Raw genomic sequence first — 21,650 nt, 5'->3', positions numbered from 1 at the left:
CTTCTGTGTTCATCTATGTCTCTGATAATAATCCTCTTTTCTATAGTTTCAATGAGTTTGCCGGGTACTGAAGTTAGATTTACTGGCCTGTAATTGCCAGGATCACCTCTGGAGCCTTTTTTAAAACCAGCATTACATTAGCTATCCTCCAGTCATCTGATACAGAGGCTGATGTAAGCAATACGTTACATACCACAGTTAGTAGTTCTACAATTTCATATCTGAGTTCATTCAGAACTCTTGAGTGAATACTATCTGGTCCTGGTGACTTATTACTGTTTAATTATTCAGTTTGTTCCAAAACCTCCTCTATTGACACCTCAATCTGGGGCAGTGCCTCAGATATGTCGCCTAAAAAGAATGCCTCAGGGGAGGGAATCTTCCTCCCAGCCTTTGCCGTGAATACCGATGCAAAGAATTCATTTAGTATCTCCACAACAGCTTTGTCTTCCTTGAGTATTCCTTTAGTACCTCAATCGTCCAATGGCCCCACTGATTGATTATTTGGTAGGCTTTCTGCTATTCCTTTTTAAGTCTTTTGCTAGTTGCTCTTCAGAGTCTTTTTTGGCCTGCCTAATTATACTGGACTTGTCAGAGTTTATGCTCCTTCCTATTTTTCTCAGGCAGATTTGACTTCCTCTTTTAAAGTATGTCTTTTTGTCTCTAACTGCGTCTTTCAGTTTGGTTGTTTACTGTCCATACTGACATTTTTGGGGATGTTTTGCTGTGGGTTTTTCTTTTACATTTTATTTGGGGTATACATATAGTTTGAGCCTCTATAATGATGATTTTAAAAAGTTTCCATGCAGCTTGCAGGCATTTCACCTTATTACTGTTCCTTTTAATTTCTGTTCAGCTAGCTTTCTCACTTTTTATGGGGAAGAAAGAGAGAGGGAAGTATTTAATTAAAAAAAACAAGAGGGGAGAAAAAATGCCCAACCAGAATGTTTATTTCAAAAAAACCTCAAAGGGCACCACATTTTAAGATGAAATGAAAATTTCATTTGAATGAAAACAAAAATGTACCTTTTGCTCTAGAAATGAAGCCCTGCAGAAAACTCCACATGTTCTCAAAAAAAAAATCAGACACTTTTCATGCATAAATTATCCACTGGAAGAGTTTGGCTTTTCCAAGCATCTCTAAAGTCTTATTTGGGATTTTGAAGCAACAAACTGGAGCAAGTCAGGATAAAAGAACATGGTTTCATCAAGTAACCATTCTCCGTGGCACGGTAACGAGCTAAAATTGCTGTTTGGAACTGCCATGGACCCTTCCATGTTTCATCAGAGTGTTGGTTTGACTGTGCCAACAATAACTTTTTTTTTTCTTTCAAAATGAGACAAATGTGAGGAATAATGAATTCTCTATGTGCACTGGAAGAATTAGAAGATTATCACCAAAAAACCTCTCTGACCAAGAGCTGAAAATGACTGTTTCATGCAGGCTGAGCAACGAAGAGTGAGGAAGAGGCTTTTACAGTACGTTCTCTAAGAGCTTGTCTGATTGAAGCAGATTAAAAGGGCCTGTATATTGTTATTTAAAAGGATTACTGTACACTCTTCTGTGGTGATTGCATGCTTTAGTGCTGTGTGGATTTTTGCAAGTGCTCTCCTTAACGACTGTTGCCAGGACTCCCGACTATTCAAAAGATCCAATTATAATAAATAAAAATTGAGACACAGTGGTGCGCCCTGCTGTTCCTGTTTGGGAAAAGCTGGAGCTGCCGTAGACTGTGTATAAAAAGGGCCCAAGCATTTTTTTTAAGCCATTAAATGTGGCTGCATTGCAGTTATCAGGAGATGATTTAGGAGATGTCTCCTAGGATTTTCTATATTCAGCCTTCTGCTGTACTGTGACATACAGCTTTAATCTCTGTCCTACTATCCCCCTCTTTTAGGATGGTCTGATATATTGTAGCCTCTCTTTGAGCTTTGTGTGACCTTTCATTACCTCAGTACAGCTCAGCCCAAATTTAATTTCTTCATTAATTGACTGGAGGCAAAAAGACAGAAAATCGAGCGTTTATATTGTCTTCGTTTCCTCCAGGAGTAGATCTAGGCTCCAGCATGTCCTTTAAAAATAGGAATAGTGGTTTACTCTCTTGCAAGAGGAGAATGCCAGCCAGGGGAGTCAAACTTTCCTTCAAACACATGATCCAAGAGAACACCAGACTAGAGCAACACAGAATGTGGCCAGATACCCACTCTCATTTTTTTTCAGCACAGATGCCTCCCTCAAACAATTTACTTTGTACATTTACTGCCCTGCTCACTTACTCATCCGAGCCTCCCCATGCAGCCACCACTGGACAGTCGTTAAAGAGCACCATAACCGCTTCCACACACCGAGCAGAAGGCATTGTTCATACCTGTTTCTCATATTTGATTGAACATCAATACAAATATTGGGGGAAACGTGTGTTATTTGTGTATGAAGTGAGAGGAGAGAGAACCTTCCTCCCACCTTCACCTCTATCTCATGACCATTCTCACATGGATCAGTCCTGCGATGTGCTGATCACCTCTTGCATTTCCCAAAGCCAGTGAGAGTCGAAGGCACTCAGCACCTTGCGGGGTCTCGTCCTAGCACAGTATCCTAAGTTCTCCATAAATAGAGACCCTCACTGCTCTTCAGAAGCATTCTGAGGCCTTCAGGATGGTTACACTGTGGTGCAGTCAGCTGACAATTCTTTTAAACTTCCACTGCAGGACGTTTTGATTTAAAAAACCAACAGCCTAGAATTCTATAACATTAACATGGCACCCACTGAATGGCTTAAAAGGTGGCTAACTGCCAGGTGTCAAAAGGTAATTGTAAACATGAAATCCTCATCAAGCAGGTGTTTCTAATGCGGTTCCTCGGGGATCTGTTCTTGGCCCTATGCTATTAATGACCTGGAAGTAAACATAAAGTGATCACTGATAAAGTTTCCAGATGCCCCAAAAATTGAGGAAGGGTAGATAGCGAAGACAACAGGTCATATGACGGAGTGATCAGGATCGCTTGGTAAACTGGGTGCAAGAAAACAATGTGTTTTAATACGGCTCAATGTAAGTGTATACATCTAGGAACAAAGAAAGAGACTGTACGTCCAGGATGGGGGACTGTATCCTGGGAAGCAGTGATTCTGAAAAAGCTACAGGGGTTATGGTGGATAATCAGCTGAATATGAGCTCCCAATGTGACGCTGTGGCTAAAAGGGCTAATGCGATCCTTGGATGTCTAAATAGGGGATTTCTGGTAGGAGTAGAGAGGAGATTTGACTCTGTGTTTGGCACTGGTGTGACCACTGCTGGGATGTGTCCAGTTCTGGTGTCCACAATTCAAGAAAGGGGTTGATAAATTGGAGAGGGTTCAGAGAAGAGCCATGAAAATGATTAAAAGATTAGAAAACCTGCCAAATAGTGATAGACTCCAGGAGACCAGTCTGTTTAGTTTAACAGAGAGAAAGGTAAGGGGTAACTTGATTATCATTTGAGTGCCTGCGTGGGGAACAGATATTTGATTGTGAGCTCTTCAGTCTAGCAGACGAAAGGTATAACATGATCCAATGGCTGAAGCTGAAGTGAGGCAAATTCAGGCAGGAAGTAAGATGTACATTTTTAACTGTGAGAGTAGCTAACTTGGTATAATTTATCAAGACTCAGGGTGGATTCTCCATCACTGATCATTTTTAAATCAAGACGAGGATGTTTTTCTAAAAGCTACAGGAATTATGCTGGGTGAGTTTTATTGTCTGTGTTACACAGGAGGTCAGAGTAGAATCAATGATCAGTGGTCCCTTCCGGCCTTAGAATCTATTAATCTATGCTACGGCCCTAACCTGGCAATAGAGTGTATGGAAAATCATTTGCTAGTCAGCCTGTATTCAAACACAGGGCTCTTATTCCCATCCTCAATCCTTTTCTGCTCTTATGAGTTGGGGCACTAGTAGAATAAGTTAATGATCCTTTACCACAGGTCACGTCAGCCACAGCATCCTGGCCTGAAGTTGCAAAAACCAAACTCCCTGCTCTTGGAGCCGTCCCCTAATATGAGCTTTTTGGAGTTCAGTACAGGAGTTCAGTACAGGAAAGACCCAACATACTTCCTGGAGACAATTTATTATTCCTCTACTTTTCTCTTTCTTCCAAGAAATGTTTGCATATCATGCTCATCTTACATGGATCGTGTTTTGTAGTGTATGACTCGTTAAACCTGCTGATTGCAACTAACTTAGCCCCATTTTAAATCTGAAACCACTTTTATCTAAATCTCAAATTTAAAATGACTAATGTGTAAATCTTGGTAAGAAGAATCACTTACTCTGCTATTCACTGGATAATGCAAAACTCTGGTGCTGGAAAGCAAAGTGTTTTAAGGAAACATCTTATGTCTTACAGGAGCATCTGGTTCTAAGCAAGATGAAACTAGGATATACAGAATAATTCAAAATTACTGCAAAGTCAGATGTCCAATGTATAAATACTGCTGCTGTGCCAGTAAGATGGCTTAGTTCTTCATGATTGTCAAAAATATCTTTTTTGTATTTTATGTATCTTTACTGAGCGCTAGCTCCCATATAACTTCATCGATCTGTTGCAAATTTGCCTCTGCAGTTTGTGCTATTGTTCTAAATCCTATGGAGTCCAATTCTCATTCAAGATACCAAGGTGCAGGTTCCATTGGGAAACGGCATTAGGGGTTGTGCAATACGCGTGAGGATGAAATAAGCCCCACTGTCTCTAGAATAACAATGAAGATGTATTTGGGCAGGCATTGGTTAGTGGCATTTGTCTCCTTTCTATTAAATATTCTTGTTCTGACCCACGGATTTTTGTGCTTTTCCTTACTCTCTGTGAAGTTAAAAGAATTATGTTCTTTATCTCTTGAGCAATTGGACAAATGGTGCTGTCTGAAGACCACATTCTGCTGGCAACGTCTCACATTTTAATGTTTTCCCAATTGCAATAAAAACAGTTCATCTCCACACACTATAACCTGAGTAGAATTTGCTGCGCTGTCAAGATTATAGCTTGGCTCTGACCACGGAGGCAGTCATGAGAGAGTCCAGAAGCAACACTCCTCATCCCAGGGGAAGTGGGGGCAGACGGGGGAAGAGTCAGGGATGTTGTGAAGCTCCGTAGCTTGGTCATTGTTGCCAGGGACTGGTTCCAAGCGTGGCTGCAGTGCTATTGGTGCCACCCGTGGTTATTACTATATACCCCTGTGGAGCAGTTTACATAATTAGCTGCATACTGAACATTTTTAAGTCTGAAAATTTTTGCAAAACTCTACTTCAGGGTCACTTGGCATTGCTGTTACAAATAGTTGTTCAGCTGCTTGAGATTAGATTACTATGGAAGGTCATAGCCAAGCTAAATTTGTTCACATGCTTCTATTTTTTGTATTGATTTAGGGCACTCTTTGTAGATTCACTGATTATAAAGCCATGAAGGGCCCATTGTGATTATCTAGTCTGACCTCCTGTATAACACAGGCCCTCTGACTTTCCTGAATTCCTGTTCAAACAGGGGTGTATCTCTACGTTTTAGTTCAGTGCAGAGGATTGTTTTGTTATTTAGTGGCTGCTAAGCCCCTTTCACTCCATCGGACGTAATTTCATGCACCAAAATGCTGCAGGCTGGATATAGGCAGTAAGACCAAATGTGATGAATTATGTCCCCTGCTGCCATAGGTGGCAACTTTTGTGTGCAATTCTGCATGTAATGCAAAGAAAGTTCAGGGTACGTCTTCACTACCCGCCGTATCGGTGGGTAGCAATCGATTTCTCGGGGATAGATATATCGCGTCTCATCTAGACGCGATATATCGATCCCTGAACGCGCTCTTGTCGACTCCGGAACTCCACCAACCCGAACGGCGGTAGCGGAGTCGACATGGGGAGCCGCAGACATCGATCCCGCGCCGTGAGGCCGGTAGGTAATTCGATATAAGATACTTCGATTTCAGCTACGTTATTCACGTAGCTGAAGTTGCGTATCTTAGATCGATTTTCCCCCGTAGTGTAGACCAGCCCTCAGAAAGGGCTTATGGCTTGGAGACAGTGCTTTAATTCACTCATTGACCTTAACAACCCTCCGGTTGTGGCTACTGCCGAAATCTCTACCTTTCCCATCCTAGGGGCTTATGTGTCACTGACCCCCAGTGGGCAAGAGACAGTTGTTTTCTGCACCCATCTTTTCCCCTTTGCTGCCTCTATTCCAGTAAGCCATGGCGGCAGGGGTGTCCTACCCAGAAGTGCCCGTGGGTCAGTGCAGGAATCTGGGGTGACCTACCAACGAGAGGAGCTGAGATTCTCTGAACGAAGACGTTGCAGGTTCTCGCCGTGCACTGAAGTCTGCTTACGAAAGCATGTAACTGATGAACAAACGAGAGAATGGGTGGGGTGAGGCCCACCCTGCTGCTCTGTGCTGGTACAGCTTGACTTCAATTTTCTGCATCATGTGGCAATTGCATGAAGGGAGGGCAACTTAGAGAGATAATTGGAGGAAAAAGAGCAAACGTGTCCCAGCTCTGCAATGTATTATTCATCGCCAGACCTACTGCATTACCCTGTTGAAATGCGAATAATTAGGACGATTTCTCACTTCCATCAGCTGCACTGCTGAATCCTGCTTCCAGGGAAGCCATTCCTGCAGTGCCACAGCATCTGCTTAGGGGCCAGTCCAGCTGGGTGCTGAGCAACCTGCCCTCCCATTGAAATCTGTGGGAGCAGCGGGTGCTTGGAATCTTTCAGGAGTGGACCTTTTAATTTATAACAGTTGCAGGACTTAAACAAGCCAATTTTGTGATGTACTTTTATTTTAGGGCCAGATCCTGTTCCAAGTGAAGTTAATGGCAAAACTCCTCCATTGGTGATGGGTGCTGTGCCAGGCCCTTTATTTGGAAGGCGTAAATCAAGTAAAATAACTTGTTCAAAAAAGTAAAACTGTTACTTTAAATAATAATAATTTCTTTTTAAAGGTAGAAAGTACCCTCCTGTGATGCTGTGCAGATGGAAGAGCCCAAACACCACCTCCTCTTCCTCAAGTGGTGGCTTCCTTTGGTTGCTCCCCGCAGCAGCAGATGTGATGCAGCCCTCACACCTGAAACCCAGGCATTAATGATTCCTCTCAGCCCTTTCTCCGGGGTAGATCCCCGCGGGAGGTGGGTGGGAAGTGGTTTTCCTGTCTTGGGAAAATTTGACACTGAAAAATTTTCCCATCTCGAATTGGGATGAAAAGTCAAAACTTCAACTTTTCACAAACTGAAAACCTGAAAAAAGTTTAGGTTCGGATCAATGGAAAAAAAATTTGCTGCGTTTTTTGTGCTTTTTTCCTTTCAGTTGTGTAAATTTACTAAAATTTCTAAACGAAATTTGTTTCAATTGTCAAAAAAAACCCTGACCCTCTGGTTCGACAACCTTGAAACTCTTTTACCGAAAATGTTTTGAGTTGGGTGGCTTATTGAACCTGACACTGTGTTGTGACATTTCAATTATGACAAATCTAGTTTGGTTTGGGAGTTTTTTGTCCAAAAAAAAAAAAAATCCCAACCAGCAGTACCCTCCAACTTTCCAGCAGTTATAGTAAAGGGGGATTTGCTAAGGACTGATGGGAAATGGGGATTCCATTGTCCCAGAGCAGTGTTTCCCAAACTTGGGACATCGCTTGTGTAGGGAAAGCCCCTGGCGGGCTGGGCCGGTTTGTTTACCTGCCGCGTCCGCAGGTCCGGCCGATCGCGGCTCCCAGTGGCCGCGGTTCGCTGCTCCAGGCCAATGGGAGCTGCTGGAAGCGGCGCGGGCTGAGGGACGTACTGGCTGCCGCTTCCAGCAGCTCCCATTGGCCTGGAGCAGCGAACCGCGGCCACTGGGAGCCGCGATCGGCCGGACCTGCGGACGCGGCAGGTAAACAAACCGGCCCGGCCCGCCAGGGGCTTTCCCTACACAAGCGGCGTCCCAAGTTTGGGAAACACCGGCCCAGAGGATTTCTCCAAAACTAGAAGCAGCCTGTGTGGTAGGCCCCAGTGTGATGTTGAATATCAAATGGTCCTTCTGTTGGCTGGGGGTCAACAGTCCCTCCTTGCTCAGCGGTGGTGCTGAGACAAGACTGGGTGGGGCTGTAGTTTCTAGGTTTTTCACGACTCCTTCACCAGCTTTCTGTGTGTTGAGCATGTCCGTAAGGAAGAAGATCAGGTCAGCCAGAGGGCAAAGGTCATACCTGAGCAATGGCCCCCCAAAGGTGCTTTGGTGGCAGCCATCTTTCGACCCAAGCTTCCCAGCCATGGCTCTAGCAGCTCCTTGTTTTTCTCTGTCACCTAAAGCTGCTGGCTGCCCTGTCTAATTCTGTCACAGGAAGTGGTGCACCTGGGAGGTCTCTTCTCAAAGCTCTCCTCCTGTCACCCGAAGAAAGGTTCGCCGCGATTCAGGCCCTGAGCAATTTCAGGGCTCGGCTCACCAGCACTTGCGGTTGTAGGTAGGATGCTCTCTACGGAAATAGCACCATTTATGCTCTGCGGTAACATAGTACATCAGCAAATTCAAGAGCTTCTTACTGTTTCCTATGTCCCTATTGTTTCTTCTGTTTCTTACGGCAAAAGCTCCTTGGGGGCGCAAAAAGGCAGGAAAATGAGCGAGAGCACTTCTTGTATTGCCACTGACTAGGCAACTTCAGCAAACTCATGTATTTTATTCATCTCTCCATTCATCTTAACGGGAATAGAGATGGAGTTTGGTATCCTTTGGGGTCTTGCTTGTTAAGTGACTCTTGGAAGAGTGAGAGCCCTTGACCCTTTCCACTTAGGGTGGCATCAAGTTCCTGTCAGAGCTCTAGCAGGATTTAGGAAAGAACTTGCAAGGCTCTCCACTTCTTCCCTTTATCCTGAAACTACATTCATAGCAGGCGATGCCTTTCAGACTGTTCTGCGTCTCCTAGACAGAGCATAGCCAGGTCCTCTCCTCCCTCAGCGATGGGAATCTGGGCTTTGGGACTTGCATTCGGGGGGGAGAAAGAGGAAAAGCCATGTGCTAGCCCATGCAGTTAATCCCCAGAAGAAGTCCCTCCAGCCCTGCAAGTCTTACATCAGATGCTTGCCAGAGTTGGAAATAAAGACCTGCAGCAGGGTGGGGTTGGAAAAGGAACTCACTGTTCTGAGTCTGGCAAGAGGAAACAACCCACAAGTCCAGGAATTCTCAGCTCCCATAGTGATTGCCACCATTTCCATATACCCATAGGAAAGGCCATGAGGTTCCTAACTTATGGGCGAGGGATCCTGACATTTTCCCTGTTTGTACCATGGGGCTGCGATCAGGAGAAAGACGAGAAGCACTCGAGTGACTACAGTGTCTGACACTTCAAAGTGTAAGCTCCTTGCCCCGGGAACAGTGGCTTCTGCAGTTACCTTCGTGCGGCACAAAGATTATATTATCCATCCGGACACAAGATGCTCTAAGATACTCTTACATCAATGGGATGCAATAAGCTCTGTAATGTGGTGACAAGATCCCAAGGTTTCTAGTGTTGCCTATGCGGGGGAAAACTTTGCTGGTGGGAAGGTGACCTGACACTCTCCTCTCTTACAGGCAGTTCCTATTGAACGACTAGTCGTTATTAAAGACAACATCCTTTGTTAAGAGAAGTCGTTAGCAGGATGGAGAAAATATTGACAATCGTTTGTTCATTCTTATGAGCAAATCTAAGATGGTCTCTGCACATTTCAATGTACATATAGCATAAAACGTTCATTGGGAATTCTTTTTTTTTTTTTTTAAGGAAAAATACATGGAAATGAGAGAATATAAATGTTCCCTCTTCCTCCAAATCCTTCACCCTGGACATTTCTAAGGGGATCTGAAATAAGCTCCAGCCTCTGGTATCTCTTAGGAAGATACTGCAGGGTACCTGTATGGGGCTGCATGCTACTTCGAGTATGTCTACACTGGAGTTAAACACTCACAGTTGGCCTGTGCCAGCTGACTTGTGCTTGTGGGGCTCGGGCTAAGGGGCTGTTTAGTTGTGGTATAGATGTTTGGGCTCGGGCCGCACCCTGTGAGGTGGGAGGGTCCCAGAACCCAGGTTCCAGCCCATGCCTGAACGTCTACACTGCAACTCAATAGCCCCTTAGCCCGAGTCAGCTGGCATGGGCCAGCCACAGATTTGTAACTGCAGTGTAGACGTACCCTTAGTGTTATCTAATTGCTCATGTGACATTGCCGCCCTGTGGCAGCCAAGGCGCGGAGAGCAAGGGCTGGCTTGTCACTGCAGCACCTTCTAGTCAGGATCCCGTGTATGTGCAATGATGGGGCCATACAGAGTCAGCCTTGACTTGGTGCTTGACTAAAGGCAATCTCTGCAAACGGCTAAAAGAACCTTTTACTGCCAGCTTCTCCCACAGGAGGACAGCATGGCTGCCTGGGCTAGTGGGGGAGCAGGGGTGTATGCAGAAGGGCAGCAGGAAGTGTCCAGTCACAGCTATTCTGTAACCAATCAGTTCTAAAGGAACAGACTGATCAAATGGTCTAATGGGACTCGTCTAAGTGGGAACACCGAGGGTACATAACTGAGCTTTATTGCTCTTGTCTTTTCTGCTTGTGCATCCACACAGGGCTCCTAATGTCCTGCCCAACCTCTGAGCCTCAAAGTCCTTGTCGCTGACCTTGGTAGAGAGGCCGCCCCCAGGAGACTGAATTTTCCATCTTGCACTGTGATCTCAAAACACTCTTGCTTTCACTGGAGATAGTTTGATGGAAAATAGCCTTTTTGCCCCCAAATAAAAAAAAAAAAAAGAATGGAAACGTGTTTTTCCTCCCTACACTTCTTTGTAGCAAATACTGTTTTCCAGCAAGCTTGACCTGAGCCGTCTGCAGCTGCTCTTCGAATGTGTATAACGCAAAGCATGGTAACCGAATAGTTGCAAACAAAGATCTAGCAGATGCTCCATTGTCATACTGTATTGAACTTCCAAATTTAAAAAAAAAATCAAACTGCAAATACTGGTTACATATGGCATTTAGAGATAATTTTAGAAGGAAGATACAGCAGCTTTCAGCTTAATTTCAATATGTTCTGAAAAAGATTCCCAAATTTACCACTGTCTTGTAAGCATGTGTCTGGCTTGCACTTGAGCATAGCGTAACTTCCACTCCTTCCATACACCCCATAATTTGCATTTTGAAAAGCTTATGTGTATGTCACCTCCGGCCCCTGGCAATGGAATGGAACAAACCTGGTACTGTTACATTTCAGAATTCACTTCTGTGAGTCACCTCTGTGTGAGTATTTCCTCCACCCAGGTGAAAACACTTGCATAAAGATAGTTGGAAGAGTTGGTTACACTATGGTAGCTCACTAAACCAGAGAAAGCATTTACTCTCAGATTTTTTGGTAAAATGTTAATACCGGGAAGACAAATGGCAATTTTCAGGTTGAGACTAGAACACTTCAATGTGCGTGAATTACAGAAATGTAATTAGTGCTGCAATGCAGGTCTTACTTTCCTGAAAAGTTCCAGATGGGAAAGCTTAATCTGTCAGAGTAATCTATTGACGGATCAGGACTGGAGAAGCAAAGTATTTAAAACTGACTTTCCAGCCAGCCTTTAGCATCTCGCGTTAATCATGGAGCAAAACAATGACAAAAGCATACTGTCGTGTATGCAAGACAGTCCTGGAGGAAAGAATGGCTTTTAATATTTTACTGTTTGTTAACATGGATAAGGCTGCACTCAACTGTTTGTATCACAAATCAGCTACAGTACAATGCTCCTGTAAAGGATTTACAATAGCTGACTTACAATTAAATTTGTTTTTCTGCAAGAATAGCAGCTCAGATCAAAACGATTTGGGACTGATTCTTTGCTCATGCAAATTGGAGATAACTCCATTGGCCTTCCGTGGGAGCAGCAATGGTGTAAGAGGAGAATCGCACTCTGAATTCCAAAACAGCTGCAGAAGGTACGCTTGTACTTCACAGTAAGTGGAGTCCAAAAAGTGGAGAAATAAATTGCAAGACGTTAGAGTTCACTAATGAAAGATTTTGTGATGTGCACACTTTAAAATTAAAGTCAACAGCACTCACTCATGTATTACCTATTCAGAATAACTTTGTTGCCCAGAACACGTAGCTCATGATAGCAAACCAAACCAACCAGAAACAAGCTGAACAAGTTAACAGAATTGAGTATAACGTGTAAAAAGAGTGACTCCCCCAGGTCGGAGACTGTTGGACCCTTAGCCCTGATCCTGCCCCTCTAGCTTACACACACACAGTCAGGGTTACTCGCATGAGGAAGAAGGCAGGGAGGGCCCCGGGAGCTGTTTCACTGCCATCTTTCACATACTAATAACAATAGCTTGATGTGAAAGAAAACACATCCAATTTTCCTCAGAAACCCTGTAAATACCTGACTTAAGATAAATCAAATAAATCTTGTTTGAAAGGAGTCCACAGGCAGCTGCCACATATACTGCTGAAAAACTGTGTTTCAAAATGGTATTGCTGTTATGGGCATATTGGCTAGTTTCTCTTGCTTCTAGTACACTTTTAGCTGCTATTATTTTGTTGTTCCTGTAGCACCTAGCAGCCCCAGGACCCTATTGTGCTATGTGATTTACAAACACAGTCCTATGACTAACTGCTATGTACAAAGGGGAGAAAACCTGAGGCCCAGGGAGATGAAGTGACTTGCGCAAGGTCATCCAGCAGGGGCAGAGTCAGAAATAGATCCCAGAACTCTAGGTTTCCAGTCCTGCATCTACACTGATATTATGGAACACCAGGGTTGAAATCCTGGCCTTCTTGAAGTCAGTGGGAGTTTTACTTTTGATTTCAGTGGGGCCAGGATTTCACCCCATAACTGCCTTCACGTCTGCCCAAGTATCCCTGCCTGAGAACTTGGAGAACACGCTGGCATGGGAATTTGGGCTAAAGCACAGAACTATTGCTCTCCTCTCCTTTAGGAAATCTATGGGTATCCTGCACCAGGCCAGCATACTTGGTTTTAACAACTGGAAAGGGGAGGACAAAACTTGAGAGGGAGGAGAGAGCTAGAAATCATGTCATCAGTGGTTCTTGACATTGCTCGTGTTGATAGGAGCGAAAATGCTATGCAAATGTAACTCGTAGTGTATTTTTCCCTAGCATTAAAAAACCCCTCTAATTTTATAAACCTTCTGATCCTAGCAATTTTGGGGGGGACTGCAAACACCTTTAAGTGGGTTTTTCCCCTTGTCTTGGTCTGTCCTAACTCATCTGGGAGCCTCCCTCCCCAAGCATTCTGACTGTCACCCATTTCTAACATATCTCTTCCTGTTCTGAAACTCAGTCCGCATCAGAATGGGCTCTGCAGCTGAGTGGGCTGATGGCCTTTAAATCCTGGAGGTCTATTTGGGATGCACTTCCTTCCTCCCAGAAAGCTTCACCCCCACAATTCTCCCCGGCGATGTTGGCTTGACGTGTGAGACTTAGTCGAGTCTCCCACGTGAAAAGATTAGCTGTTTAAGGCACCACTGTTTCTCCTCTGCCCCCAAAACAAACATTCATCCAGAAAAAAGTTCAGTCAGGAGAATCCCCTGTGTCAGGGAGTTGATAGTAGCAGTGATCATTGTACCACACAGTGCAGTTCTTCTCAACAAAACAGTGTGAAGCAATTTCCAGATATTTCACTTCCTGGCTCTGTGCAGCACAGAAGCGGTGGAGCTACTTGACATTGTTTACAGGAAATACTTACTGAGGATGAAGGAGAGGAATGCTTGAACTCTCCAGTGAAATATACACTCGGGCTTATGGCTTCCTCTCATTATGGTTGGACCAGAACAGAGGCTTGGCTACCTTTCTGTGGGGGGAAAAATAACAGGGACATGAAACCAGAAATCTAACGATGCTGAAATCCTGAAAACAAGAACGTTAATCTCACTCTTCTTTTTTTTTTTTTTGAGTCCCAATTATAAAAGACACCTCTAAACAGCTTACATACAAAATACACACTACACTATAACAAGGTTCAAAAAAGAATTAGATAAGTTCATGGAGGATAGGTCCAACAATGGCAATTAGCCAGGATGGGCAGGGATGGTGTCCCTAGCCTCTGTTTGCCAGAAGCTGGGAATGGGCGACAGGGGATGGATCACTTGATGATTCCCTGTTCTGTTCGTTCCCTCTGGGGCACCTGGCATTGGCCACTGTCAGAAGACAGGATACTGGGCTAGATGGACCTTTGGTCTGACCCAGTATGGCTGTTCTTATGTTGACCAGAAGAAAAGCAGAGACTTCTTATTTTCTGTGGAAAAACCAGGATGAAGGAAAGCAAAATCTCACACTAACTGTACACTATCAATTACCGAAAGGTGAATAAAGCACCTATAATTTTGGTGCTGTGATTGGATGAGTCTCCTACAGAATCTGGCTTGGTTCTCTTTGGCTAAGAACAGAGTAGTGTGGGCTGGTATTATACACTTCTAGTAATTATAGTGTTTGCTTGGCAGCGAATGCTATAGATATGTAGCTAATGCTACGGAACAGACCATTCATGTGAGTTATGCCAAGGTAGGAAGTGTGTGGAAGGGCCCATCTTAAAAACAGCCTCGCTTTGCCAAACGAAAGACTCCAATTGCACGTGTCTCTCTGTTTAAGTGCTCACTTAAATTCGTTTGTCAGTAGATGCTAGTCTGTCCTGGAGAATATAAACTGCTTTGAGTCCCTAAGTGTGAAATTGTCAGTGTGTGATAGAGGTTTAAGTGCTTCAAGCACTTACAGTGGGAAGTGCTCATGCTTTTCTCAGTGTTTAAAATGCCTTAACTCCTTATAGTATAAGGCTTTATTGTGGTACCAGCACTTGTGCTCCCATAAGGACTTTTTCTTTAATCAACTTAGGAAAATAACCACGCACACAAACCCTACTAATGTAGCAATGCTTGCACAGGTCGGACCATATTTTATTTTTCTTCTTTTTGTGCATATCACAAATTCTAAACAACAGTAGGAACAAGCAAAAATGAGTGCACAGTGACACTGGTTTGCATCTGAACACGTTCAGCATGATTGTATGCACTCTTTTTGGGAAACTATGCAAATAGGTCTCTGGAATCTTCTCTGGTGCACACAGTTATAGCATCTGGGGGGATGATTGAGGTAAATGTTCCAGCAATGCTAACGGGGTTGTGTTGCATGTATGTACAGTAGCATACTATACATTCCAGTTAAGCATGTAGCTTGAAAAGTGACTTTTTAAAAATCTACTTTTGGAAGTAATACATGGGACTAGACAGAAATTGACTTTTTTTCCAGTTTGTGGACTTCATACACTTAACAGCACCTTGAATATAGTCAGTTTAATGGCTTCCCCTGCATTGTTAGTTGTAGGTCCTTCACGCAAATGGGAAAAATGAGAAAAAAAGACTAGTTTTAAAATTAACAGGAAGAGCCAAGGACAGGTGGGGGTTGCCTGGAAACTGCCTTCAACTCTTTTTTATCCTAGACAGGGTAGATGTCAAGACCCTGGAATTTTTAAGTCTATGTCATAGATCCCTATCTTTCAGTTCTTTGGTATACCAAATGTCCACTGACTTCCAGGCGTGTTCACTTTTGTACAAGGAATATGTATTTTGAAAGTAGAAAGATGGCTGTTCGTCGTTTCACTGAGTACTTTGAGGAGAGATACTATGCAAAACTATTGTATTTGTATTCAGGCTTTGATTAATTGCAGCTCTCGGCTTTTTTTTAGCATTGTTAGCTTGGGAGTAGTTCTCTGTACATTTGCAAAAAGTAGGCAAATGAGACAGCTCGTTAACACAAAGTATGGATCGCCTGCTGGTTAGCTACTCAGCTTTCTTTTAATTTTCAGATGATAATCCAAATGTTCCAAGCTTTGCTTCCTTTGTTTTAAAATAAATCTTTGGAACAATTTCCCAACAACCCTTGCAAGTTCTTTTCCTAGATCTCTGTAGAAAGAGAGAGAAATTTCCCAACTACAACTCTGGATTTAAATTTTTGCCCTTCATGTAGAGATACATCTGAACTGCAAAGTTCACCAAAGGATCTGAACCTGTCCAGAGTGGTTGGTGATTTGTAACCAGGGTCTGGCTTAAACCACATTATCTCCTAATGACAAGGAGGGAGGACTTAAACTACTCAATGTTTTTTTTCCTGTGACCATGCAGGTTAAGTGTAGAAGTCATTTGTGGCATTTGTTTCTCTTTCCATATGAAGACTGGACTGTTGTAAAAATCTTCGTACATTTGCTCCACAGATGTCATGGCGTCCGCAGTATCGCAGTTCAAAGTTTCGAAATGTCTATGGGAAAGTGGCGAACCGAGAGCACTGCTTTGATGGGATTCCAATTACCAAGAATGTTCATGACAACCACTTCTGTGCTGTTAATGCCAAGTTCCTCGCCATAGTAACGGAGAGTGCTGGCGGAGGGTCCTTTCTTGTCATTCCACTGGAACAAGTAAGTAATTCTTCCTTAACAAACCTGATTGAAGTTCAGTGGTAATCTTAAAACACAGCTGTTAAAACACACGTTCTGTCCCAGGAATCTCTTTAATACCATTGTGACAGGCTGAAATCTCTGGTATTTTTTTCTTTTTAATTGTGGCTTTCTTGTTTAGGGAAGTGAGACTTTAAAGCCGGTTTAATGAATTGTATTTTTCTTCCATATCATTTAGGAATAAATAAAACATTTGTATGCAAACAGGTCTTCACTATAATGGCCCTTTGTATCTTTTAGTCCATATCTGCATTAAGATCGCAATGCTGAGGTCTTCATCAAGCATTACTTAGTCCTTACTAATAACGGGCAAATGATCCACTGAAGTAGACAGGAGATTGCCTCAGCAACAACCCAATGGATTTGGCCCTAAAGCCTAGCACTTTTCCGATGGAGCTGCTGCTAATGCCGCTACATAGGAGCCACGCCAGGAAACGTGTCTTTCCGAAATCTCTCAGCTGTGTTGTGCCTGGTAATGTGGAGTGGTGGATGTAACATTAGCCACTGGAGCTGGTGGCTACTGACCCCTGTCATGTCACAGGTACACTGTTGACTGTTGTCACTTTGACCAGATCTTTCTAATTGCACAAAACTGAACACTGTTGCCCCGCCCCCTGCCCCGCCTCTTCCCTGAGGCTCCGCCCATGCTCATACCATCCCCCCCTTCCTCTGTTGCTCGCTCTCCCCCACCCTCACTCACTCGCTCATATTCACTGGGCTGGGGCAGGGGGTTGGGGTGTGGTAGGTGTTGAGGGCATCAGCTGGGGATGTAGGCTCTGGGGTGGGGCTGGGGATAGGGAGTGCAGGGGGGCTCTGGGCTGGTGGCTGGGGCCCAGGGGTTCAGAGCGTGGGAGGGGGCTCTGGGCTGAGGCAGGGGGTTGGGGTGTGGGAAGGAGTATAGGCTCTCGGCTGGGGATGAGGGGTTTGGGGCACAAGAGGGGGCTCCGGGCTGATGGGTTCGGAGTGTTGGGGGGGCTCCGTAGTGAGGCAGGGGGTTGTGGTATGGGAGGGGTGTGGGCTCTGGGCTGGAGGTGTGGGCTTTAGGGTGGGGTCAGAAATGAGGGGTTCAGGGTGTGGAAGGGGGATCCAGGCTGGGGCAGGGAGTTGAGGTGCGGAGAGAGGTGAGGGCTCCGGCTGGGGGTGTGAGCTCTGGGGTGGAGCCAGGAATGATGGGTTTGGGGTGCAAGGGGGTGCTCCAGGCTGGGGCTGAGAGGTTCAGAGTGTGGGAGGGGGTTCTGAGCTGGGACAGGAGATTGAGGTGCAGGTGGGGGTTCAGGTTCTGAGAGGGAGTTTAGGTGTGGGAGGGGGCTCAGGGCTGGTGCAGGGTGTTGCAATGTGGGAGGAGGTGCGGGGTGCAGGCTCCAGGTGGTGCTTACCTCAGAGGGCTCCCCGGAAGTCGCGACATGTCCCTCGGCTCCTAGGCGGAGGCGGGGCCAGGCTGCTCTGTATGCTGCCTCTACGCACAGGCGCCGCCCCTGCAGCTCCCATTGGCCACGGTTCCCGGCCAATGGGAGCTGCGGAGCCGGCACTTGGGGCAGGGTGGGGACAGCGCAGAGAGCCCCCGTGGCCGTCCCTCCACCTAGGCCCCAAGGGACATGTCGTTGCTTCCGGGGAACCGCACAGAGCCAGGTAGGGAGCCTGCCAGCCCCACGCCAACTGAACTTTTATCAGCCTGGTCAGCGGTGGTGACCAGAGCCGCCAAGGTCCCTTTTCAACTGGGCGTTCTGGTCGAACACCTGGTCGAACATCTGGCAACCCAGCTGCTCCTTTTTCTCACCCGCATTCCCTTAACCCCATGTGCCTTGCAGCTACAGTGCCCAGTTCACAAGGCTCCATGGGCCGTGTCAGGCACACTAGGAAGTACTGCCACAGGGCAGTACCTTGTTAGGTAGCCTCTGGCGTTCTTCTAAACTCATTAGGTTTCTTTGGATGTGCTCTTTGAGTTTAGAGAGCAATAAAACTGATATAAAATTTAAGAGCTACACTATATCTTTACTCCTTTTCCTCTTCTCTATGAAATCAGACAATCAAGCCTTTTCCGTGGGTTTCTGTAAATGACAGTTCTGAAAATTTAATTCGCCCTTTTAAACTGGTGCCCTGAATCAGTCACAGCTGGGCAATCGGTTGGACATCAGTCTCGTCTGTCTCTTCCATGGACAAAACTGAGGCTCCCTTTCTCAGTCGGAAGGATCCCAACTCCTCATGGACTCAGCTCCTATTCAGATAGGGTTGAATCCTTCTAATAGATTTAATGGAGAGGAAAAATTGACCCAGAGTCTCTGTAGTGGAAACTTTGGTTACAGTTGTGAGTGTTCCTTTCAACTCTCCCTAGGTCTGTCACAAGGTCTTGATGACTTAACTACTTAGCTTCATTATTCCTGCTGCCAAATCTTCACAGCATAGTCTGGAGGAGAGATTACTGTGACTTTATAACACTCTGTTTGTCATCCTCCCGATAGCTTCTACTCGCCTTCTCCAATCTGCTCCACGTTCTGCTTGTCACTTTCACATCACACTGGTTAAGCCTTTATTTTGTGCTCTGACAGCTCCCACTTAAATTGAAGATTTATTTTAAGTTTTTATCACCTACCCTTAGAACCTTATGAGCAATCAACCTGCAGGAGTATTTATAGTGCACAGTGTTTGAATGTTCAGCTTATAGTGATCTGATGTACAACATGGCCTCTTTTGGTACCGATCTACCCATTATACGTTGTAAGCTAATGACTGGCAAGCTATGGCTTGCTTAAAAGCAAATCCAATCCATGCTTTTGTTTTCCCCTTAATTTTATTGCTATGTGGTGTATAGCTGGCCGTTATCTATGTAAAAGCACTTTTATATGTGTGAAGAATGGCACCTACATTTAATAAATAATTAACCTATTGGAGTAGTCACCTTTTTTCTGCAGATAACCTTGCACTTTATCTTCCCCCCGAGACTTGCTTCAGCTGTTCACATAAGTTTGAAAATAAACTACTTCATGCAATTTTAAACTCCTGGCCATTCAGCAGATTCTTCAGAAATGAACGGATGGGAATATACTACGTTGTGTAAAAAGTAATATCTGTCACCAGTGGTCATTCCTGGTTGAACAGCCATTGCTGTGGCTGACTCACTGCTCTCAGCCTTTGCTGTGCCTCTTGGAAGAATTTATTGTATGGCTGCAACTTCGCAGCTAAACTCACTAAATATTACCTTTTGGTTGGAATGCAGTTTCTTACACTTCTGCATGTGCAGCATTGACAGGTAGTAGTTTGCTAGTGACATGAACAGCCCAACTTTCAATTACCGTGAAGAGACTTAATAAATCTTACACTTTAATCTTGTTTGCTTTGCTTCCATCAGAACAGTAGCTCAACCTTGACCTAATATGCACCGGACTAAATCAAGTGCCCAGGGTGAAGGAGACTTGGTAACATTTTTACCAGTATCCGGAGGGAGCCATGTTAGTCTGTATCCACAAAAACAACAAGGAGGCCGGTGGTACCTTAAAGACTAACAGACTTATTTGGGCATGAGCTTTCGTGGGTCTGAAGAAGTGGGTTTTTACCCATGAAAGCTTATGCCCAAATAAATTTGTTCGTCTTTAAGGTACCACTGGACTCCTTGTTATTTTTACCATTGTGTCTCAGCCCCTGGGGACATGGTACTCCAGGTGGAGGAATGGTAGGTGCCCAGCAAGATGCTACCTTGCGTGCTTTCAGCTCCAGCATATACTGAGCAGGGATGTGTTACTCTTTATTAAGGAGTGAGGATGGGCATGTTGCTGTCCGGTGTGACTTGCCTACTCTGCAGTGCTCTGAGGCATCCTGTCTTGCATCATTAGGACTGCTCTTGTGACAAACACGCTGCCAGTCCCCGGTTCTGCTTTCCTATCCACAACACCTAGTGCAACTTCTACTGGAGAGGCAGGGTTTTGCCTTTAATATCAGTAAACAGACTTGTGACAGATTTGAACTGAAATGCAAAAGAAGGGAGGTATGGGGGGGAGATATCTATACTTAATGTATGCTTTTAATGCCTGCAGTTCCTACAAAGTCAGAAGATTCATTATACGGAAACCCTACAGGATTCTTGCTGCATGATCAATAAGCTTCAGGGTGGACAGGTTCCAAAATCTACTTGTCCTTGTAAATGAGAGCAGCTCAGGATCATGAACGTTGATTGAACACCTCTTTAGCTTGATGCTAAGAGCTACTTTCAGTCTTGGATTAACTCAATTCACATCATTTTACCCCAACTTTCAGTTTGTCCCAAGTACTTGGGCATGATTTGATTAAATAAACTGGGTGAAGGTTTCTGGCTTTTGGCATAATGAACATAACACTCAGCTGGGTATATTGTACAAGGATAGAAAGCTTCCCGGCCAGCCAGCCGTTGGGAGGTAGTGGTACCTGAATATTGCGGCTGGCTGTAAGAACAGATCACATCTGAATTCTTGCATCACTACTTCCCTAAGCCTATCAGTCTGTTTTTTAAAAAAAATATTTTCTCCAGTAAACTTTCCAGGTCTCTTGTGAATTTGTCTTTAATTTCTTGCGTAGAATCAATTGCAGATGGAGGGAACTGTAATCATCATTTTAATTACAGTGCACAGCTTGAATCTTATTAATATTCTAAAAACAAGTAGCTGTAGCTAAAGCAGTGTTAGGCCAGAGATGGAGACTAATGTATTTTTCCTGTTCTATTCAGTGTTTCAGCTACTGAATCTTTTTAGCCTATAATTATGAATATGCCAACCATACTCCAATAATGTTGAGCAGCTGTTAACCCTTTGTGGCTAACACATCACTTCTTATTTCTGGTAAATCCAACATGGGATCAATGGATTAGGAACAGACAGTACACTAAATTAGTTGCAGTCAATACCTGGAGGAATCATCACCAAAGATTTAGAAGTCCTCATGAATATTAAATATCAAGACAATCATTTCATTCATTCTTATCAGAATAGAGCTTGGTGAAATGTTGAAAACTGCATATGGACTCCTTGTTGCAGTGTTATAATTTCATCATTTTTAAAAATAGAATCCGATTAGTTCATTAAGAGGAAACCAATTTTTTTCTGGATATAAGCAGCCTGCTAATTAATGTTCATCCATATTTAGTGAAACATAATCAAGGTAACCTAGATACGGCAGATCTACTCCAGGATTTAATTTGCTCCTAACTTTCTTTTTCTTT

The 21,650-nt window shown here is 44.3% G+C and overlaps 1 protein-coding gene and 1 long non-coding RNA gene across 5 annotated transcripts in view; one reads left to right on the top strand and one right to left on the bottom strand.

Annotated features, from left to right (window-relative positions):
- Positions 1–2,752, bottom strand: part of LOC120373781 — a 33,777-nt gene extending 31,025 nt beyond the window's left edge. Inside the window, exon 1 of the long non-coding RNA XR_005585714.1 lies at positions 2,494–2,752. This is a non-coding gene — a long non-coding RNA (uncharacterized LOC120373781). The remainder of the gene's footprint in view (positions 1–2,493) is intronic.
- The window catches only part of CORO2B (coronin 2B), a 129,921-nt gene that overhangs the window by 51,917 nt on the left and 56,354 nt on the right, over positions 1–21,650 (top strand). For 2 of the 4 annotated variants that reach the window (XM_039492653.1, XM_039492651.1), the window contains one exon: positions 16,226–16,426. In XM_039492653.1, coding sequence (XP_039348587.1) covers positions 16,226–16,426 — 201 coding nt within the window. Of the gene's footprint in view, positions 1–2,783; positions 2,809–2,871; positions 3,052–16,225; positions 16,427–21,650 lie in introns of those variants that run through there. The other 2 variants (XM_039492652.1, XM_039492654.1) reach the window with 2 other exon arrangements.

Source organism: Mauremys reevesii, linkage group 10 (assembly GCF_016161935.1).
Source record: "Mauremys reevesii isolate NIE-2019 linkage group 10, ASM1616193v1, whole genome shotgun sequence".
Lineage (NCBI taxonomy): Eukaryota > Metazoa > Chordata > Testudines > Geoemydidae > Mauremys > Mauremys reevesii.
This window is presented reverse-complemented; position numbering and strand designations above follow the sequence as displayed.